Source organism: Callionymus lyra, chromosome 12, assembly GCF_982586985.1.
Source record: "Callionymus lyra chromosome 12, fCalLyr1.hap1.1, whole genome shotgun sequence".
Lineage (NCBI taxonomy): Eukaryota > Metazoa > Chordata > Actinopteri > Syngnathiformes > Callionymidae > Callionymus > Callionymus lyra.
The window spans coordinates 24,518,216-24,541,986 of record NC_141829.1 but is presented as its reverse complement, the minus strand read 5'-3'; the positions used below and the strand labels follow the sequence as shown (position 1 = coordinate 24,541,986).

Sequence of the window (23,771 nt, the reverse complement as noted above, 5' to 3'; positions counted from 1 at the left end):
CCAGCGATAAATGTGCTTTTTATCTTCACAGGGTTTGACAGGTTCATTGCTGCCTAATCCGACGACATGGATGCACGTCCTTAATCCCTGATAACCAGAGTCAAATATTAGTGTTTTGATCTTATATATGTTTATTTCTTTATCAATGCTTCTTAAAGACATTAAAAGTTTGGAGGTCAGGAAGTATTTTACAATGCTTCATTATTCCTCTACTTTAAAAAACAAATCTTCCACTTGATCTTCACCATTCTTTGTCCTAGATCTGCCCTCCCACCTATTTCAAAATAAGGGTCCTCAGAATCAGGCCACAGTAAAATTTGCCTAGAACTGCGAATCCAACAAGACCTAACTTCATTTTCATAATGCAGTAAGAAAATACCAACGATCTTATATGAAAACCCAACTCTACTGACTCACAAATGTTGAAGTCTTTCTCTCAAAGATGCAGTAAGTCCCTCATCATGGTGACGCTTTGAAGTTATTACTTTATTAAGTCCTCCCAGGTCTGAAATCTGGGCGAACAAGAGGTTACGAGAGTCCATTATTTAATAATGGTCTTCACTCCTCCTTCAGCCAGCTGTAATCACGCCCTGCTTTGTTTATACAATGAATCTCTGGAGATAGAGACTTACGAAACTACAATCAAAACAGCACTGATGCATTCTGGTCAATGTAGAGAAAACGACAGCCACGAGCGCACACACACACTTCTCTCCACCCTAATTTATTCTAGATGGAGTCGTAATTCTTCTCAGATATTGCTCCTACCATTTACACCAGATGAATAATCTCGCAATTCATTGCCGTCTTTGTCAAAATGGCCATCAAACAACCTGTATTGACTTCCTGTCTGTCATTCTGGCATTGATTGGTTGATTGTTGATGCTTCTCCGGTCATCGCTTTGTGACAGAATCACAAGACTCAAATATCGATTACAACTGGCAGAGATGTAAAAGAAATGTAAATATATCTGGTGTTAACTGGCAATTTCTCTTTTTGCCTGGCCTTGTAATTACAGTGACTCTGTTCTGATGCTGGTTCTCTAAAGGTTTCGGGTTTCGATGATAAGTATAATTTGTATGTCTAGAGAGTGACATCTATTGACCTCTCAGAATCAAGACACTGTATCATCATACAACATGTTTTGTCGGGAATCTTACCACTAACACATTTAATGAACTACACATATGTGAATGTTCAAGCCAAAAACACAATTATTATTATTATTATAATTATTATTATATCATTGCAACATGTTTAAAAAATAAAAAACAAACAAAGATAACAAAAATTAGTTGCAAAACAGGTAGTAAAAATTTTCGATGCGATTTTTGGAATTTCTTACTTTATTTTGTCCGTTTGCCCATATTGTTGTTATTTTATTATTTTATTTATACATGTTTGTGCGTGATTGTCTTTAATTCCCTTTAATATTTTGTCACTTTTTTAAACTTTATGTTTTCAAAATGCTCATAGTATTTTTTTCCCAGTTTTTTTTCTCTATTTCTGATTGTTTTATGTTCCCTTCCCTTCACTGTGTTTTAGCTCAATAACTTTCCCTATAGAAATAAGTAGTTCAAGTGCTTAAAAAAGGAGTTCATAATCAAGTCTAACAGAGGGACTATATTCTGGTGATTTTCAGACTGCTGGAACTGAAATCCAGAGCATTTAATCTAACACATCAAGCACACTTTAAGTCCTAATATCCATCTATTGTCATTGAATTATAAATGTGACTCAGTGTGGACCACCTCTCGTCGTCTTCTTCGAGCCGAGGACCACTACTTGGCTTGGTCACAGTTGTTGGAGGGCATTGATTATTTCATTAGACGTATCTAGGATGAGAAAAACACATCACCGAGGTGTGCATTTGCAGCAATCAGGCAGCAAGAGACAACAGTGGAGTGTTGCTCTTCCTCCTGCACCAGCATCTCTGGAGGCCAGTAAAACATCTGCTCCGACCCCTCGAGGAGAGAAGATCCATGTCGGGAAACTCACGAGAGAGCACACATGACCATGTGTTCGGAGGACCAGATGAGTGTTTATAGGAGAGTGCCATCATTACATTTTTAATTACACAATGTTCATTACTATAATTTATAATGGTACAAGGAAAGTGAAAATAAAATGAGGTATCCCTACAGATACTCCTTATCTATATTAGCTCCAGTTCTCACATTAACTGTACTAACCAAACTGAAATACAAAGCAGATTTTCGTGCCTTTTTAATGGACTTTATTTTTTCATATAATCTTTCAAAAAAAGGTTTTAAAAATGTATATTCATGATAATGTACAACATGACAGTTGTTTAAAACAAAGAAAAAAAGTGTAGATTATGCCATCTAGTGGACTGTGAAAATAATGACACTGCTTCATGAAGCTTCATCAGACCATCACTAGCTTAAAATGATACAGACCGAACATAACTCAAACTTTGTCAATTTATTCTTTATTTTAAGCGAACTCCAAGCAAAAATGTTGCTGGTTCGCTTCCAGCTTGAGGCAACATTCAGCCTTTCTGTGTGCAGTTTATATGCTCGCTCCATCTTTGCGTGGGTTGTCCAAAAACATTATTTAGAGTTTTATTGATATCTTAAATTTATGTGGATGTGTGTATGAGTAGTATCTCTCATGAATGAACGCATCCCTTTGATCTGAGCTTTAAACAAGTTTTATTATAATTATTATTATTTTTGTAACCTTTAATTGAAGCCAAATTATTTCAAGCTTATTCTTTTATTGTCCTGTTTAATATCAAAGTCTCTAACAACCCTTGTGAGATGTAAATATCCTTAAAGTTTTGGTTCTGCTTCTTCAGAGAACAAAGAAACTAAATGAGGTGCCGTGACTTTAAGTAAAATAAAAGTGGATTCAATAGTTATTTTTGCTTCTCACTGACCAATGTCAACGTGAATAATCTGTAGCTGACTTTTTTTCTCGCTATGACTTTTCAAAAACACTCACTTGTGTCAGACCAGCCTGTTCATTTTTAAGAGTGGAAAAAAAACTGAAAATACACCTGCTATTTAAAACGATGTAGTGGGAGTGTGTTGCTCATGTTGTCAGGTTTATGTACTGGATAGTTTGGGTTTTGAGCTTTTGTCCTTCATAAATGTAGCATTTGCTTTTCATCTTGAAAACTTTAGTATCAAATTTTAAATTCATCTATTCATCAGTTATTTATAGTTACCTACTTTTCTTGCGTTTTTAAATGATTATTTTCAAGAAGTAGACACCTACAGCAAACTAGTCAAGGCTTCGGAGCAGATACTGACAATTTCCATCTCGGATTGTCTCAGTTGCAGTTATCTGTTGCCAGAAATTGCATGTATGAAGAATAGAGTCGAAATCCACCGGATCAAAACTCAGTCACAGATATCAGGGATGAAAATCCTATCAGGCTCATAAATATTAAAAACCTCTTACCAAGGCTGTAAAAAAAATGCGGAGTAAAACCACATCATTTCTAGTAGGATGTATGGACAGGTTTTTCTTATATAGGATACTGCTAACGCTTTGTTTTTTTTAAAGATAACGAAACTCTCGTAATAACCACACCCACTCCGGCTGTGATTGGTCAAGCATTAGGGTTTGTCAGTGCACATCATCAATCCAGGAAGTATTCACCTCTAAGGGATTCTACAGTTAAGATTATTGTTGGGCAGGACATGATAGATCTTCAAAAGCGTTTGCCTTTGAAAGGGGATGATAAGGACAGAATATGATTTCATCATTTGTAGAAAAAGCTTTGTTGATATTGTTGAGAATCTCAAAAAAACATTCCCTAGTAACTAGTTACTTAGAAAGTAACGATGAACTTAAAGTAATTGAGTTACTTTTGAAAGAACTTGCCGAAGACTGTTCATTCTGTATTGTGCCTAGAAGGTTTGTTTTGTCCTCGTCGGTCTCCTACTGTTCCTCTTGCAGATGGTCTCAGAAACCCTTTTTTGTCTTCTACGCCCTCTGCCTCTTTTTATTAGAATCTTTATTTTATTCATTTCAGCAGTTTGTGTTGCGTTTTATCAGTTTGCAAAGAGACGAAGGAATAAAGATTGATGGATTACAGCAAAACAAATACCAAGAAAAGCAAGTGAAGCACCTCCTTAAGTCGCTGAACTGAACAAAGAAAATCCTTGACGATGGTCATATGCGCTCAACCTTGGCTAAAACCGATTTTGCTGACTGGCTCGTACCTTGATCACGAAATAAAGATTTCAACCGTCAGTAAAACTCACTACACCATCCTACGACGTTAAGGCCATTTGTTTTTGTTATCAGTGTGTGGTAGTTCACCATAAAACCTAAAAGAAAAAAACGTTTGTGTACCCAACAAGCAATTATGAAACCCCCACAAACTTCAATTTAAGATCGGCTCATCCTTCCATGCGTAATCAAATCCTGATCTAAACTGTACTCAGGTGGCCTCCGTATTAACAGATGAGGAATCATCACAACCGTAGCTGCCACCTGCACCACATTTCAATCACCATGACAAAAAAAAAGTGTAATCTGGTTTGCAGCCTGGCAGGTGCCCACATGGACCACCTTATATGCAAATGAGGCTAAATTACACTGCACTGTATTGAGAGTAGAGTATAAAAAAAAAAGAAAGAAAAAGAGGAGAATAATGACAGATTTATAATTACACACTCATGTATTCAGCAGCACTCAGCGGTAACTATCTGGGGAAGAAGAATCTGGGGAAGACAATCTGGGTACAGTTTCTGCTGATTAGGCCTCGTGCACACTTGCGGGTCACGCAGACATGCATCATGTGCGCACGTCCGTGGAAAATAGCTGATTAGTGTTCCCACATTAATCATCATTATGTGTATCGCGATTTAAGGGTCTTCCATCAATCGCCACATATAGAGAGACGACCGTTTCAGATTGAGAGTGCATCTGGGTTCTTTATCTGTCTTCTCCTTGGCACTCCATGTTCCCTCCCACCGTCCAAAATCATACAATTGTTTTAATTGCTTACTCTCAATTGTCTGTCTGTTATATATTATTATCATTCACTCATTACACTTTTTATTTTAAAAGATAAATGTGATTTTCATTGTTTGTGCTTACATTGGGAAATGGGGAAAATATATAATGTTTTCAGCTATATCTACTTATTTTAAGACAGAAATGGGTTTTTTTCAATACGTACAGTACACTTTTTTGAGTGCGCCAAGAAAAATGTATATATATGATTTTTGCAGTTGTTATTTCTCCGTTATTATATTTTAATTATCTGGGTGTCATTTCAATTTAAGGGTTAATTTTTTAGGATTGTTCTTAATGGAGAGTTATTTAATGTCATGTTTTAATCATAACATGGAAAATACAATTGATTTAATTCTGCTCCTTGAAGGAAAGAAGAGTTACAATACAATCTCATTGGTAAAATAAGAGCCGGCAATTTTACAATGTCAGATTTATACTAAACAAGCCATGTGCATTATTAGTGTATGTTTGTATAAAATGAGTGAAGAACAAGATGAGTTTTAAATAAACATAAGAAAAAACTAAAAAACATAAACATTTGTTATTAAAATAATGTGTGTGATGCTGGGGCAGGGAATATACTGTATGTTATTCAGTGCCTAGTTTGAACCCCATGTGGAAGACAGAGAACATCAGATGAATTTGTTCTTTTGCACGGTAAATTATTCAGTCATTTCTTTCTGGGAGAAAACTATTTAGAGTGGAAATTTAACAAAGCTGAAAAAAGTTACTCAGGATTTGCACTATGTAATAATAATAATAATAATAATACATACGTTTTCTGTAGCGCTTTTAATAGTACATAAAAACACTATGTGTAATGTTATTTTCTTTCTGTTAGAAAATATCTTGTAAAAATTGGTATCAGAAAAAAAGGATCTTTCAGGAACTGGTATTGATATGATTACCAGTATAGAACATTTTCGAAAAAATACCAAGCCCTTGACGTAGAAATAAAAATGTTCTTAATAATTTAGAGCTTTTTGTAAACTGATAATATTTTGTGTCATAGGAACTGCTTAAAATAAGCTTTTGCATTTTCCTACTTGTCAGGTGTAATACACAGAAATCTTGGATTGTTATGTTAATATTGTTATAACCACACAAAGCTGTCTTGATTCTTTTTTTTTGTTAAGGAATTAAAAATCACCTTCTCATACACAACAACACATTTCCATTTTCGGTGTTACCTTCACCATGTGCTCCCATTATCTGTATCTCTTTCATTTTTAATTGCTTCGTGCTTTTGTGAAACGACATCATTCCTCAATCAAATCTTTTGCACAGCTCGCAAAGTTACATCTATTGGTCATTGTGGGGAAATGAATGTGCCGAAAATCCAATTTGCACCGGATTACTATGCATTCCCTGGCAGAGCACTGTTGTTTTGTCCCCATTTAGCTTTCATGGTAAATCTCTAAATGCTTTGTGTAGCGCGACTCGTACAGATGCTTTATTGATGCCGAATATTATGCTGATAATCAGTGTGCGGCGCTTTCTGCAGGTGTGTGTGCAACATCGACTGCTCCCACATCAGCTTCAACCCGGTGTGTGCCTCAGATGGTCGTTCCTATGACAACCCCTGCCAGGTGAAGGAGGCGTCCTGTCAGAAGCAGGAGCGCATCGAGGTCAAGTACCTGGGTCACTGCCAAGGTGAGGCGCTTTGATTACATCCGGAATTAATCCATTACAGGACAGTTTTGCAACATGAGACTTTTTAAAGAGTAAAATGCGACTAAAAAATGTTCATCTTTATCTCTGTATGTGTGAGTGAATAAGGGTTTATTATAAAAGAAAGCCTTAAAACTCTCTTATCTTTAACTTATCATGTGACGTGATGCATGCATAGGTGAAAGCTACGTCAGATTTTTTTTTTTTAAATAAAAACGTCTTGACTACTTATACTGGAATGGAGCGTGTCACTTTAAAGAAGAGATTTTAACTTGGTTCTTAAGAGCATTCTTCTAACAGCCCACTTTTATTGACCATGTGAAACCAGTTTTCCGGCTATCTTAGCATCAAATCCTTTTCAACCCTAACCCCCATACTTGAGCAACAAGAACATGCAGTTCAGGCGACAATTTATCAAACCATAGAAATCCATTCCTGTTACCTTTTTCCTGACCATATTAAATACAACATGTATTCAATCAATCGCGAACCTTTATTTAAACACGTTAAGTGTTTGGATTCTTTTCAGAGTAATCTGTTCCTTTTTATGTAGCCACTAGCGCTCATTTGTCGTCGTCTTCCTCTTCGTCCAAAAAAAACACACTTAGGAACATTCAAATACCTCCATACTGCTCGTCTGTAACATCCATCTTGTATTGAAGCATCAACGAGAGGAATCGTTCAGAAAAAAAACTTTTAAAATTCTGCATACTTCAAGTTTGCTAGGCTATCATCTTAAATCTTGTCCATGCGCACAAACACTTACAGTATGTTTCAATGAGGAGAAGATTCAACTTAAACTTGTCTTTATCGATGTTTTAAATTATGTGGATGGTTTTGTTGTCATTAGTGAAAAGATTTTTGTTTGCAGCCAAACAATAAATGACTAAATGTAGATTTAATTTTAAACGAGAAAGAGTAAAGTGAAACTGCTGTTGATCAGGTGGGTGAGGAGACATTTTTTTAAGAACTAAAAGTAAGAAAGTTCAAAGCAAGACCTGAAGGAAATGGAGAGAGAGAAGCGCAGTATAATGCTCCACTGATTGTGTAAGGGGTGATTTTCCAACCCTACTTAAAACAAAAAAGCCAAGCAATAAGCCGGTGGCTAGAGATTGTGAGTCAACACTTTCATCAACATGATCTCTCTCACAATACGCAGATACGTTTGTGGCAACATGCTGTAGGAGAGGTTGATTATAATCAAGTGTAAGTGGAATGGAGTGCATACCGCAACCAGAATTGCCTTTAACGACACTTATTCACCAACAATTGCCCACACTTACATTTCAACAATGTTAGCGTTAATGCTTACATTTTTAACACTCAAAGTTTCTTTCAATTCAGTGTAATATTGATCAATGCATCATAAATCTATTATCTTGAATCAGTGGCGAACCCTGAGCTCCCCATTCATAAACGCAATATGAAAACCTAGTCAAATAAGACTTAAGAGATGTTTAGACTGCGTAGTTTTCTTCAAACTGGCCATCACTTGCTGATGTGCCACAGAGTCCTGATGCTGGCGAGCTGTGTCGATTTGTACGGCTGACGAATTCACTGCTGATCGAGGTGGATGTCCTGTCAGTGGCATATAAACTCCATAGTATAGCCTCTGTGTTGCCTTTCAGCAAGTCATTTGCATATAGAGCTGATACTTTTCTGCCTTGACATGCCCTTTCCATTTATTTTGTTTATTTTATTTTGTATTCAGGTAAAGGCTGCCTTAAAGAAAGCAATGCCACCAAGCTAACCAGAAAATCAATGGTGTTGCAGCCATTTAAATCTCCCCCTCTAACCACTGTACTAAGATGACGTTGGTTTGACTTCAGGCACTGTTGGTTTTGATTGTGCGTAGGTTTGAGTGTGTGTGTAGATGGTAGTATGTCTTTGGGTGCTCTGTGACGGACTTGAATCCTGTCCAGGGTGTCACCCGCTTCTTGCCTGAAGAAACTGGATTAGGATCCAGGCGCCTGTGAGACCCATAAGGGAATAAGCAGCAAATAAACGGATGAACTCTTCACATGACACCAACTTGCTGACATTAATAACTCCACCATATATCTGAATATTCATTTCAGATTTTAGTGACCATGGAGGAAACACATGACAGAATACAGTAAAAAGCTTTGCTTTGAAGTCATGAAAATCTTGTTTCATTAAAACCTTTTCAATAGATTCATCAGAGTGAAGGCAGATTTTTGTTTCCTGACGATGAGTCATTTCGAGGTGCATTGAAATTCATGAAATTGTGTGACATACTGGAAGAGAGTATGAATTCAACATATGCTTTTAAATCATGCATCAAAGACAAGGCTGTGCCGGCTCAACTTGCTCCACTGACACACACTACCGCACACATACACACAAGCTGAATTGCTCTCCGGGCTGAGGTAAAGTTAGGTCACTTGGGTATCTGAGGTAACTTGTGCAGCTAAATGTACTAAATGGTAGATGAAAGGATGGCTTTAATTTGATCTTTAAAATTGTGTAATATATCTCATGTTCCATTATGTATACGTTGATTGTAGTACGCTGGAGTCGCTGTGTGAGTTTGAACATGCAGGAGAGGTGCTGGGGTCTCTGTTGTTAGCAGCTGTCAGTGTGTATGTTTGCCTCCCGGGAAATTGGGGACAATTGATTGAGATGTGAGCTCCAACATGAAGGCTGGATGATGTAAAGCAGCCGGCTATGAAATCCCTCACTGCTTTGGGTCAGAAAGCTCTGATTGATCTTCGCGGTGGCGACACAAACAATTGGCATTGGATGCAAGGCAGAATTTTAAGGTGGTGTTCCTCAGACATGAATCAAAACGGCAAGCCATTTTTGCTACAGGTTGGTTCGTTATTGGCTTCGTCATTTACATACAAAAGCTTTTAAATGTAAACCTTTACAGTAGTTCACATCATTGTCTTACTATATTTAACCTGCATAGCAATATGCTGCCTTTGTTTTCTCCATGCCAACTTACATCTCACGTCAATAGCTGCACACTGTACTCAAAATATAGTGCTTTTAGTCATTTTGGAGTTACTATTTGCAGGATTATTGTTTGCGTTATTTCCCCAGAACAATCAGGACCCAGGTGTGTGTAGTGAACAGGGAGATTCAACACATCAATAATATCTAATTCATTATTTGCTAACTCAAAACTGAAACTGAAACTGAAACAATTAAAGACATTGAACAGAAGGACAAACTATACTTGTCACCAAAGGAAAACATGCAAATGAAAAACTGTGGCTGAAATAAACCAAAGAATGGAGGGAAAAAAAATCGGGAATAACAAAGAGAGAATCAATCTCTCAATCAGAGAACTGGGCCGAACTGGGCGGCCAAAGTTACCAGCATAGGATTGTGTTCGATCTGACACCACGGACTGGAACCAAAGAGTTGTTGGCTCGTATTGATTGCTATGATTGTGTCACATAAGGGAAGGGCTTAGACAAGAAAACTTTAAAAATACAAGCCCATGAAAAATATGTACGTTTGAATAAAGCAAGGGTGATCGTATCTTTGGAAGTTTTTTTTTTACTTTCTATACATACAATGCATACATGCAAAATGTTGTTTTTTGGTCTGCTATCTTTCCTTGGAACATAATATTCAGTTTAAATATAATACTGTTTCTTTTTTATATATATTTGTAAACATACTTTTTCTCATCTCAGGTTTATTTCTCTCATATTATTATTTCTTTTGAAATTAACTATTTTACTTTTTTATTCAAGATATTAACTGCTTAAATTCAAAATCCTAACATACTGATTTTTAGAATATTAAAAAAAAAAATAAAAAGTTATCTTTGAAAAGGTGTACAAAACCTTATTTTTAAAAATATATCACTTGATTGAGATGATGGCAGAAAAGGTGAAAAACTACCACATGTAGACCAACCAAAAGTAAAGATAAATGGCAAAAATCTGCAAAAAATATATACATATTCAAATGTTGACCCCAGTTTCAGAACATAGAAGAAACATAGAAAATGTCTTTAAATTTATCTACCTCTTCATGACTTTTGCCACAGGATTGAGTCTTCTCCTCATTAACCTATTGTGCTTCCTTGCTGCCTATTTCAAAATAAAATACATTATTGGATCATGTCTTCAATTCCTTTGTAAAGAAAAAAGATGCTTTTCAAAAGGCCACCAGTAATTCTTCAACTAGTCGCCGACTATACATGTATCTGTCTGAAGATATTATGAAGATGTATATCTCTGTTTAAGGCGACACAGAAGCTAAACAAGGCTTGTCAAGTTGAACAGCTGAACCTCTGGAGCTTATTTAATCAAATGTATTCACAGCATACTGTTGGGCTATTGTTTCACCATCTTTGTGTCTTCGTGTTTCCTAGACAAATAAATCTCACTTTTCATCGCTGAAGCTGTTATATGTAACACATTCATCTTCCAGTCGAAGAGCAATCGTAATGAGTCAAATAAGAAGCAGCTTTTGCTATGCATTATGTTGCTTTTTATAAAGAGTATTCCTGGCAACTTTTTTTGCTGCCGTCTTTTTTTGCTGTGACTTAAAAGTACAACGAGTTTAACTGCGGCTTGACTTTTAAAGCTAATGGATTTGTACAAAGTGTGTCTGCACTGAGTGGTGTCAGATCCTAAGCTGAGGTCTCTCTGTTCTCTGCAGGTGACATTATGACTGGGAACAAAGGGGGGGACGGACACTTTGCACAGACCGACGCCACAGGTGAGTTCATAAGCAACTGTTGAGTGCAACCATAACTTGCTGCCTCTTAAAGAAGAGTCTCTGGTTCTAAATAAATATCTCTGTCTATTATATCTGCTTAATGTTTTAACGGTCTCTGAAAAAAATTACTTTATATTTTAAAATTCTATGCATTAAACAGTGACCTGGATATGTTTCATCTGTGCTTAACCCCTCAATCGAACACGTCGCCCCCCGTTCTCCATCAACTTCGATGGCTTCACAGCCACATATAAAATCACTTAAAAATATATATATTTTAATAATAAAATGTATCACTTTAAACTTCTGTTTTCCACTGTTTTATCTATGTTTTGAAAGGCTTCCAAAAATCCAATATATTATTATTCTTACTTGTTCATTCATATTTTGACTTAAACTCGATCGCACGGGAAATTTTCTTGAGGAAAAGACTGCTTCTTTAAAATACTGCAGCGTAGAATCGTAAAGATCCTAATTTATAAATCCTAGTGAAGCAGCAACACTCAAAAGAAAATTGCTCTCTCTGGTAGACCTGCCAATTGCAACAGGATTTGTGGCAAAATAAAGCTATATATATGATGGTTTATCTCACACTTAACTCAGGGTAATAGACAGGAAGTGGTGTTTATCAACGGCACTAGGTGGAAATGAGTTGTTCAGGGTGTATAAAAGTCCCATTAGTTTGAGATGGGCAGATGAAGTTTCATGATTGTGCTTATTTTCAGAGCCCAATAGATGTCAGTCTCTGATCTATAGTAGATTGCTTTAAACAGATATTCTAATGACACCTTACATCACTTTTAAATGAGGGTGGCACATATTGAGATTTAAAGTTAGGACACTGGTTCATGAAGCTGCATCACCTCATCACTACTAATAAGAGTATATGTTAAAGATTAAATATAAGAATATGAAACTAAAAAAAGCAGAAATAACTTGTTTTGTGTTGCTCGAGGTCAAGTACTGAAGTTAAAGTATAATAATGTAGGTGGTTTTTTTTACCTATTAACTGCAGTAATTTTATTTTGTATTACACCAAATGCATCTGAATTCATTACTTTTTTGTATGTTAATTTAATTTAATTTTCCAAAAAAATGTAAAAACTGGTGAAGCAGTTCAGTTGCACTTCTATTATAGTAAATTTCCCACCTCTCTTCAGTATTCACCGGACTCTCCCTAAGCACCTAATCTAACTGTTAAGTCCCTCCATGGTAATTTTCTAATCTGTGTTGAAACATGCAGCTAATTTCTCTGCCACTGCATTTTCTCAAAGACCAGTCAGCCGGCTTTGTGACGGCAGGTCCTCTTTTTTTTTTTTGAAATTACTAACCATAAACTAACAGATCTTAACTCCTAAATTGAATTTTGTATTCATGGACTTTTGTTTTGCTTGTGTCTTTTTGTAGAGGACAAAGAAGAAACGAGAAACGGTCTTGCTCGTGGCCTCTACATCCCTTGTCCGGACCACTTCAAGAACTATTGTGTTCATGGAGACTGTCAGTACCCCAGCGTTCCAGCCCAGCCCTCCTGCAGGTACTTGAACCACTACTTGCTGAAAAAAAAGGTTGTGGTAGTTTTCAAATGATGGGTCTGTTAAATATCATTCTACCAGCTTGTATTCATTATATGGAAGATGAACTTTGTTCTATCATAATCTAATCGTATTATCTGGAACATACTGTACTACGAGAAATTGAGATATTGGGAAACAAAAAAAAAAAGACTAAATTGAGTGTTTATGGAGTAAACAGATGAGCACTACTACTACACGACAAAAGCAATATGATTATGATCTTGTGACGGTAGCTTTTGCTTTGTAGGTATTTCCCGGTCAAATGAAATTGATAGGTGTAATAACTAAATTTTCTTGTCAAATTAGAGTTTTATTGTTCATATATTTGCATCATTTGGTAGCTGCTACACTGGTAGTCAAGACAAGATAAACAAGAAAAGGAGAGGGTCGAGATGAAGATACTCTCAAAGATGAAGAGTATTGAGACTTACTTAAAAAAAGAAAATAAACACAAAAAGATGAAGAGCATCAGATTTGGACTTGAACATTTGTTGAATAAATTAATTAAAGGGACAGAAAATAAATACGGAATATTATGCTCCAAGACCACTGCAACAATCCAAGTACAAGACCTAACCAAAGACAATTGATACCAGGACAAAAACATAACCTCGAAAAAAAAAAAGTCTAGGTACCCTGGAGGTCTTTGGCTCTGTACTTGTGTTGTTAATGAGATGGATTTAAAAAAATAAAAATGGAAAAAAAAAATGGAAAAGATTAGTTGTTGTTTTTCCTTAACTGAAAAGATTCCCCTAAAAAATAGGATTTCTAATATACTATATTCTTAACCTTTTTATTTGACTGACATTTACATTGCTAGAAATGTATTTTTGTAGCTTAAATGATTATAATTACATTTTTAAAAAGGCAGCTCTGCCTTTTTTCTTCTATTTTTCCCTGGTTGTATCCGTCGGCAGCGCGTGAGCTCAAATCCTTCTCCACATATTTATCAGTGCTGTTATCAGTTGTGCATTTTTCAACAGTATCTATGACCATCTCCTCACACAATGGGAGTTCAGATGCTATAGAAATCTGCAAGCACCGCACAGAAAGGGCTCTAAAGTGGCTAATCCGTTCAAAATTCAGCTATTGCCGAGGAGAGGCGAGCACTATATTTTGTAATCAAGCTTGTTTATCTTGTGCAAACACAGACGCACTGCAAGTGGAGGAAGAGCCGCAGGATCCTTCTGCTGCTCAGTCGTAGCAGGTCGAGCTCTTAACCAGTCAAATATGCTGCTCTGCTTCGAATTAATCCCGGCTGAGAGTTCTGTTGGCTTAATGAGGATGTTGCTGTTTTTCCACTTGTTTCTGTTTGATTTAGCGGTTATCGACGGTTTTATCAATGTAGTTTCTGTGGTGCTTTGGATTGATTAACATCCGTACCGGGGCCAAAGTTCAATGCCTACTTGCTCAATAGTCCTGCTGGATGTGTCCGTGGACAGTGACGTACCTGAATTAAAAAACGCCTGTGAAATCTACATCCGTTATGAATAAACCTGGAGAGACTTTGTGTCTGCTATTTTGTTTTAGTAATTTAGTGATAGTGAATAGTGAAATTAATTCACCTTATGTGTCTGTTAATGAAGGAAAAAGTTTAAAAACATATTCTATTTGTTTTTATCATTTCTGCCATGTATATTCAATTTTGGTGAACATCTGTAAAATGCCTCTCTGGTTCCCATTTTGATTTCCCATTAATTGTAAGTACATTCCAGTTTACATATATTTATTGTAAAAAAAATCTTGTAAGAGGGGTTATACACTAAATTCTGCAGCAGAACTCCTGATAATAACAACATTATATTAACCAAGGTGTTTTTAAAAATAATGTGGATTTCCACTAGAATAACATTTTCAGACATTAAGAATTCGGGAGTATCCACTCCATGTTTCGTATTTTAACAATGTCACAGACTATGGGTGTCCAACTCATCGTCATACAAGGAGACAAAATTTTAGCGGTCTATGTCATGAACGAACAAAATGTCTTCCTACTGAACTCTCTGTAACAGGAAGTATAATTGCGAAATTGTCTTTCGATTTTGGAATCCCAAGCTATCTTAGTTATTTATCTCCTCGTTTTTCACCAGAAACTTGCATTAAATTAGTTTTCTTCAACACAAGTTTACTTATTGGAAGCCTAGAATAATTGTTGTCATCCATAATCTCTGTTATTTATTTTATCTTAAAAACTAGAATAGCAATAGGTCACAATATCAACATGAGTAGCAATCTTTATGGAATTTGAGCCGACTAACTAGTTTTGGTTTGATACAGGACACATTAACACCAGTAAATGGAGTGCAGTTTCAATTTGTAAAGATGTAGGCGAAGACATTTCACACTCCTGAATTTTTATGAGCTACAGAAGTCTGATACCAGTATCCTCCTGATATTTATGCAGTTTTTATCTACATTTATTAAGTTGTTGCAGTGACATATTTTTTCCGGATTTCCACTTTATATAGGAAGTTGAAATCGTTGTCAAAGTTGAGTTAAAAACTGAAAATGTCGAAGCTGTTTTTTTTACTTGTTTTGCACTGCTCAAACTCATCACTCACCGCAGCTTATCTACGAGAAACTCTGAAATGATATCATGAATCTTCACGTCGTCATTGTTCACAACGAAGACGGACGCACAGCATCTCTTTTCTCTTAGACGTGTTTTCCAGTTGGGGGCCGTCCATGAACCGTCATGGCCGAGCTTTGATGAATAGAGACGCCGACCAAATAGTTTGACCGTACGGGTCATGGAATCCTGTTTGACCTTGTAGTGTGGTCACACTATCTTAACCACAATCAAGGACATGTGAGACAGTACGCCTTCGAACTAGCCACTGTTAAACATCCCCATAGGATTCTTTAGAGACAGTATCATGAATTTAAAATCTTTGTACGTTCTGTTTTTTTGAAATTCACATTCAAGTTCATTTCTCTTTTTCTTAGTTATATATATAAAAAAAAGAACACAATGTTTTTCTTTATACGCTTTATTTGGTCGTTGTATTACAGAGAATGATTAATCCAAGAATAAATTATGTATAAGGTCGTTTCAAACATGTCATAGTACAAATAAAAGCAACATTATTGGTGTTAGGGAGCAGTGGCAGCGTTCAGGTGCAGATGACAGTAACCACGAGGGGCACATGTATTATTTACATCAGCACACAGACGACAGCGGAGCACACGCTCAGGCAAAATAAAAAACGCCATTATAGCCCACCCACAGACACCAGCACACCCGCACACACAGGCATTGTGAAAGTACGGGCCAGGTCTGCCTCCCTTTATAGCCTGATAGCAGCCAGGGGGTATTGCTATCTCTCCTTTTCCTCCCCCTCTTTTTAACCTCTCCAAACTCAAGAGACGCAAGCGTGGCTCCGGAAGATCTCTGCTGCCCCCTGTTGGCTGCAGCAGAAAGTGACCTCCTAATGAGTAAAAGACGTGCTCCTGTGGAAACAGGAGAGGCAGAACAAGGTTGCACTGTTTGTCTCTCCCAGTGTTAGTTAGGGGGGAAGGCAGGGAGGCTGTGAAGGAGACTGAGTGTATCAAACCAGGATGTGCAGGTGGTGGTGGGTAACAACCTCCCCCGGGACCGCACAGACAAGGTAAAGGAGAAAGGGATGGAGGGAGAGGAAGAGGAAGAAAGATTAAAAGCAGGACCGTTTTAGCTCATCTCTGAGGACAACCATCTCTTCTGCTTCCTCTCTTGTTCTTTGTCTGGCCCAGACCACAACTGCAAATGAACGAAGTGGAGCAACAGAGAAGAGTTTTGTCATAAACTTGGATATCAATGCAGTTTCATGTGAAGGAAATAAAGGATCCTTTGTGGACGCATGTCTGTTGTTGTCTTACTTGATATTGGTGCAGTTGTCAATCCCTTCATTCATTCATTTTCCTTGTTTTGCTGGGGTCATGTGGGTCCGAAAGCCTGTCCCAGCTGCCCAGGGTGAGAGGCAGGGGTTGCCAGCTTAATATAGCAATTAACTATTTAAAGAATAATAATAACAATTAGATAAGAGATGCAGAGAGGAAGAATAATACAAATAAAAATGTAGCGTTTGCAGGAAATAATACAATCTTTTATAACCCCCCCCCCCAAAAAAAAGTTGCGAAATAAAAGTGTATATTCCTTTTTTTAATTGTTGTCATGTGTGGCGATTATAAAGAGACTGCCATCTAGAGGGCTTAAAGACAAGAACGCTGCATGATGAATATTTTTGCTGTCACGGGCAAAACCTTACACATGTTCAGTGTTCAAAGAGATCCATTTTAAATTACAGTTTTACACGTGTGATTTCATGGACCAGGACTGATGTCTTGTACCATCCTCAGACGAGCTCTTTTAAAATAGATCTTTAATTGGTGCCATTGGAAGTTTAAAACACCTACACATATTTTCACGCCTGAGGAAATAAGAGGGAATTAAAGTCATTCAGGGAGTACCTCGCCTCTCGCCAGTGATGAAGCTGATGAAGCCTCATGAAGTAGTGTCATTATTTTCAGAGCCCACTAGGGTCTTCATTTATGTTCATCCCCTCTCCCTTCAGGTCGTTTTGGGTTATTTGTTTTTTTATACTTAGGTAATGACATTTTTTTGGATAATAAAATACAAAACATATGAGAAAATATGTGAGAATTTGACCTGAAATGTTAATGTACCTCATTTTTGTGATAACTTGCTATTGGCTGGTAAAGCTTAAAGAAGCAGTGTCTTTACTGTCAGTGCCCACCAGATGGCACTGTCGAATCTAGAAGCTGTTATGTTAAGGTCACTGCTTCATGGCGCTTCACTGTTATGAGTGGAGACAGCCTGAACACAGTGCCTTTATTACGGGTCGATTTATATGATAACGCATGACAGTTTCTTGTTCATCTTTAAGTGATTTTACATGTTGGTCGATCAACAACGTCTCTCAGCCTGAAGTAATAAACCTGCCCATTAGTTCCTAACCTTTTCCTGTGTGTGTGTGTGTGTGTTTATTGCAGCTGTCACTCAGGGTTCAGCGGCCCCCAGTGTGACACTAAAGAGTACAATGTGCTCTACGTGGTGCCGGGCTCGGGCAAACTGCACTATGTTCTCATCGCCTCCATCATCGGAGCGCTGCAGGTGGTCATCATCTGTGTGGTGGTGCTTTGCATTACCAGGTGAGTCACGCCTGCACGCACACACACACACACACACACACACAGCATACCAATCTGCCGTGTCCTGGCATCGCAGGGGAAAACATTTAAAAGGTCACATTGCTTGCAATACTTTCATTTCCACTGTGGACATCAATGTATAGAACATGTGTGCAAAATCTGGGATGTATTCGCCGCAATATCTGCACGGACAAACATCCACCGAGGAGTTTAAACAGCCTATCTGTTGGAAACACACACACCGACGCGCCGAGACACTGTGTATAACCTGCAGCAGAGCTGACCGAAGCAATTCATGACATTTAATAAAGGATCGGGAAAAGTGTTTGAGCGCAGACAAAGCTGGGGCGGTTACACAAAATGAGAAAGGAAGCAGTTTGAGAGCGGCGGCGTGAGCGACGATAACGAAGAAAAAAGGGAGACATTTTCGCTCCTGAGAGCAGCTTCAGTGTTCAACTCCTGCTGCGACGGCATATTTCTTTGACAAGTGTTGCCGGTGAATATGTTCGAGGACTAAGCGTTTGTAAATGAACTTCAATTAGCAAAGCATCAGGAGGAAATGACAACGTTCTTGACTGCTTGCGTTTGACGGAAATAACCCGACTGTCGGGTAAACAATTAGCAGATGATTTTTACTTAATTGATCCCGATTATATGAGGAGAAATATTTTCCAGTATTGACTGAAACACACATACCTCACCTTGTTCTGACTTCTTAACACTATTTAAACATAGATTGATGAGATAAAATAAATGTATAATCACACAATTAGATGGATAGATAATGTTTTATCAATTTTATTTACAAAAACAGATACAAAACTCCCGTAAAAAATGTTAAATACCTTCTATAGTTAGTGAGCAAGTCTGACCAATGTCATTTCAGCAGAGTGGTTAGAGGGGGAGATTTAAATGGAAGCAAAAGAGAGTAGCATTGTGGCTAGCTTGGTGCCATCCCTGAAGAAAAATACAGATGATGAGAAAAAAACAGAGGATGAGCTCCAGTTTAAATCTTGAAAAAATGAATACGTGGAAAGGCATTTTAAGGCAGACATTTTTTCAGACTTTCACTGCACAACTGCACGTTTTAAGTTAACATTGATTCAGTCTCTTGAGAGTATTGTTGATTTTTTTTGTAGCGATGATGGCTGTAATTCACATGGTTTGTTACTGTATTATAGGTTGAGAAAGTACAATTTTAAAACATAATAACTTAAAGATGACATTAACATGTTTAAAAAACAAGAAAATGCACTCATACAAAGTATAATTCATAGGAATTTGAAGTCAATTCCAATAAAGGGCACTGTGTTTAAATGAGAATTTAGATAAGGAAAAATTGTAACTAACAGTGGCTGGTGTAGACAATGAATAACCAAAAGTTTATCTTTGATTGACATCTGGTTTTATGACAATGAACTTAATTAAAAAGCTTTTATGAAGTGAATCACAGCAATGAACCCAGCTGGAATTGACCCATTATTGTGTCACATTCACAATAAATTCAATAATAATTAAAAATCTATATTTTTCCTGTTAAAATAGTTTTCGTCTTCACACACAAGCTCAGTCATGTGATCCCACCAATCTTGTGTTGTGTTTCATTCTTCATTGGTGTGATCACATCAGACTTTTATTTCACCGAGCATCCGCACACTCTGCTATCTTTGCCGGTCAGGCTCCCTCTGTGTGGGTTTTATGAATGAAATCGGAGTTTTATGTGGCGTTTACTTGCCTCACCATTCACCAACAGACCAAACAAGAGGGCGCGCAGAAGGTCATCTCTCAGCTCTGCCTCCGCCGCCAGACATTCTGTCGTATCGAGGTAAAGGTCTCCTCAGAGGCTTCCGTTGCCAGACGATTATCAACAAATTATTCAGCAGCTCTCCTGTGGTCAGCCGCTGCTGTAATGAATGGTTTGCGTTGCAGATTAGGCTGCGACACATAAATTGAAATTATCACAGTAAATCAGAGGGACTGAAATGTTGGTCTTCAGAGAAAAGTTGCTCTACTTTATTGTTCATTTCAAATCGGAAAAAAGTGGTGCATCCAAGACAGAGGTGGTGACTGTTGTCATGAACCATCGAACATAAAGTCATTTTCTTTTCATTTTCTTTTCCTACTCATCTCACCCTCATGAGTTATAGGCAAATACAATAATGTAGCAACTGGGGCTCACTTTTTGGTCTTCATCTTTCTCCGTCTTTTTGGACGGAAGTTAAGATCTGAACTTTTGTGAAAATGTATATAAAATATTGACATCATATTTAGAAAAAAAAAAAAAATTATCAGCTTCTTTTACACAAAAGGTTTATCAATATGTTTTGCCATAGTAAGGTTAATTTGATGTTCTTACTTGCTGTAATTGTTAAAGTTTTCTATCATATTTGAGCTCTTTGCTCCTCTCTCCTGCATTTATAGCCCCTCACAACAGTCACAGTATATAACGGCCCCAGAGGAAATGTAATTGTCCTCCCCTGATTTACACTCACACATAACCCCAAGTTCCCAATCAACCTCTTTATGTTTTTGGACTGTGGGAGGAAACAGGAGTGCCTGGACTAAACCCATGAGATACGGGGAGAACATACAAACTCCACACAGAAAGGTCACAAGTTGACTCTCTCTAGCAATGGACTTTTTCAAAATATATGAAGTTAAATAAAGAGTTGAACTGTAATAAATATTAAGATATACGAATGACAAACAATTGTATCAGAAACATTTATGCATTTAATTATAAGTGCTACATATGGCCCCCGTGCTGCTCTTTGACTTGGTATTTTTCATTAAAAAAACTGATGGTGTCTCACTAAATAGTACAGTTGATACTAGTGATGGGTTGATGAGGCCTCATGAAGCAGCTGATGCTGTATCATGATGCACTTTGAAAAACCACTAGATTACACCCTCAGTGAAAATGATGCCAGATTTCATTAAATACGTAGATCAGAGCCAAAGATTGTAAAGCAGAACATCTACTGGTCTTTCGAAATGAAGACACTGTTGCTGTTAGTGATGTTCTGATGAAGCTTCATTAAGCAGTGAAATTATTTTCAGACACTAGATCCACTAGATGGCGGTCTCTGCACAATTTTTCCTTTGTTTTCAACAACTGTTCTAATGAAACATCACATCATTTTTAAACTGATGGGGCCACCTACTGACCTCTAAACAACATGACACTGCTTCATGAAGCTTCATCAGCACATCACTAGTTGCTGTATCATAAGGCATCATCAACCATAACTGGTTATTACCCAGCAGCAGAGTAAGACTCATGAGCAGACTGACCTCCTTTTTTTGCTGCGTGCTATAGTGAGTGACTGAGTCAGCAGAAAGTTGTCGACCAGGCCAAGTGTTGCTGTAATTAGAAAAAGGTGGCTAATTTAAAGAAACATAAGTATATAAAACATGTTTTTAGATATTTAAAATGTATTTATTGAGTACATAATTCCACATGTATTCATAGCTTTGATGCCTTCACTGATCATCTAAAATCTCATGAAAATAAATAAAACACATAGAATGAAAGTTTGTGTCCAAACTTTAGGCCTGTATCGCACATACACAGTTGACGCGCTATTACGTAGGACTACATTTCAGGAAAATGCTGGAGGCAAGAGATGCGACCGATTGTAGCTTTCATTCATTTCTAAAGATAGATTTCTTGCAACATTTCTTGTACCAAACTCTCCAAAAAAATAATTCTGGTGACAAATCCTCTATTTTTTACTTTCTGTAGGTGGCGCCATCAGTTTAAAAATGTGATGTTTCATTAAAGAAGTTCTTCAAAACAAATGAAAATAGTGCAGGGAGCGCCATCTAGTGGACTCTGAAAATAATGAGACCATCACTAAGAATAGCTATTCAAAGAGATTGATTCAAGCTCAGAGGGTGCCATCTAGTGGCTGCCTAATCCCCAAGAAACCTTTTAAATAAACTGAAACTAAACACTACTGAGGTGCGAGAAGCAATTCAAAGTGTCGCCAAATAGCTCTCTGTGTAAAACACCTAATATTTAATCACTCACTCGAGAGAAACACAAACATGATGAAAGCATGTGTAGCACACCAACAGTCGAATCACACCATCTGGATCGTAATCTCCGTCATGCGTGAGAGTGTTATTGACGCAACCAGGTGTCTGACTGTCTCGTCTGTGTCTCCTCTGTTCAGGAAGTGCCCGCGGACCAACAGAATCAACCGTCAGAAACAGAACAATGTCCACTTCAGTACGGAGAACACAATGCGAGCCTCCACTCGACTAATCTGAGCCGGACCAATCGGACCCTCACTTCCCAGAGTGCTGAGCCGATAACTGCGCCCCTCATATGAAAACACCAAGAAAAATTGGATCTTCTTCTCTCCACCGCCGGTTCCTACTCCCCTTACCTCCCAGTATGAACTTTCCACGCTGGAGAGGAAGGTTCTAAAGCCAGAGCCGGCGCTGATGAGACTCGGGAGTCGCCAGCTCTCACCGTCACAATGACCCTGCATCCCTGTTTTTGGACAGCTCTTTGGACTTCCAGGGTGTCTCGGCTCATTTGAAAATGAATGTGCGTGTGAGCGTGTGTTAGACGTGTGAGCTTTTGGTAGAGACGGGCTAGCCGGTGTCTGTCAGTCCTAGACGAGGGTCCGGGACAACTTGGGAATAGTGCAAACAGGGTTCTGCGCTTTAACTGGTTTGTGTTGTTGGGATTGGGTGGGACGTGGGGAAGTAGGTGGGCCGGGGTGGGTTAGGGGCTACACGTGTTGCCTTGCACCTTGTGTTGTAGGAGAACTTTGACAGAGGGCACAATGTTACGATGTATAGAGCTCTCCCTTTGGTTGTGACGATGACGTCCGCTACTGTCTCTTGGTTTCTATTTCCGATAGTTATTATTGCGTTGTCTTGATGGGTCATTTTTCTGTAAATGTAAATAAATAATTTATATCACAACATGGATTCATTGACTGTATTTATCATCATTTATTTTTTACTACGAATTTAACACCCAGTATTTTCATTATAACAATATTTTTGTTTGATTTGATGTGTTTATGTGAATTAAAAATTGTCTTTTTAAACCAAATGATATATTTCCTCAAAAGGTGAGTGAATATTAAAAATTAAGCGGTTTTTTTTGCACACTAAGCTAACATGAGAAGTATAAAAAAAGAAAGGGATCCTATAAATCCCGCGGGAATAAATTGACCATTATTTTCCTCTCGCTGCAATTCCCTTTATGAAGCACAAGGTGGTGCCATTCGCATTAAAGGGGGTTTATGCTGATGATTTAATATTTAAAAATCCAACAATTCTACTTTTTTTTTTTTTTTTTAAATTGTTTTAATATCGTGAAAATGTTTGAAAAATTAAATCAGGAGTTCATGACTGTCTCTTGTTTTTACCCCTAAATTGTTGTTCCTTTAATTGTAAGATTCTTCCAATAAATTGAAAATAGTCAATGTGAATTCATTGAAATAATCAGATTTTCGTCTAGTTTTAAAAATCAAGTAAAGCACACAAACAAATATTTGTCACAACCAGATGTATTCCCGCTTCCTTTTTTCCTCTTCCACCGTCGTTCTACTTTACATAAAAGTGAGAATCTTTTTTTCCACATGCCCTGCCCTCTGTTTCATCCAAACATACTTCAAAGACATTATATGGGAACCCAGTGTGAACATAAG

General features: G+C 37.5%; 1 protein-coding gene across 2 annotated transcripts in view; it reads left to right on the top strand.

Moving 5' to 3' along the window:
• Nucleotides 1–23,037, top strand: part of tmeff2a (transmembrane protein with EGF-like and two follistatin-like domains 2a) — a 134,331-nt gene extending 111,294 nt beyond the window's left edge. For both annotated transcript variants that reach the window (XM_087804607.1, XM_087804606.1), the window contains exons 6-10: nucleotides 6,504–6,652; nucleotides 11,315–11,374; nucleotides 12,782–12,908; nucleotides 17,938–18,096; nucleotides 22,275–23,037. In XM_087804607.1, the coding sequence (XP_087660733.1) occupies nucleotides 6,504–6,652; nucleotides 11,315–11,374; nucleotides 12,782–12,908; nucleotides 17,938–18,096; nucleotides 22,275–22,371 (592 nt within the window). In that variant the 3' untranslated portion in view covers nucleotides 22,372–23,037. The remainder of the gene's footprint in view (nucleotides 1–6,503; nucleotides 6,653–11,314; nucleotides 11,375–12,781; nucleotides 12,909–17,937; nucleotides 18,097–22,274) is intronic.
• Nucleotides 23,038–23,771: the final 734 nt, after the last annotated feature.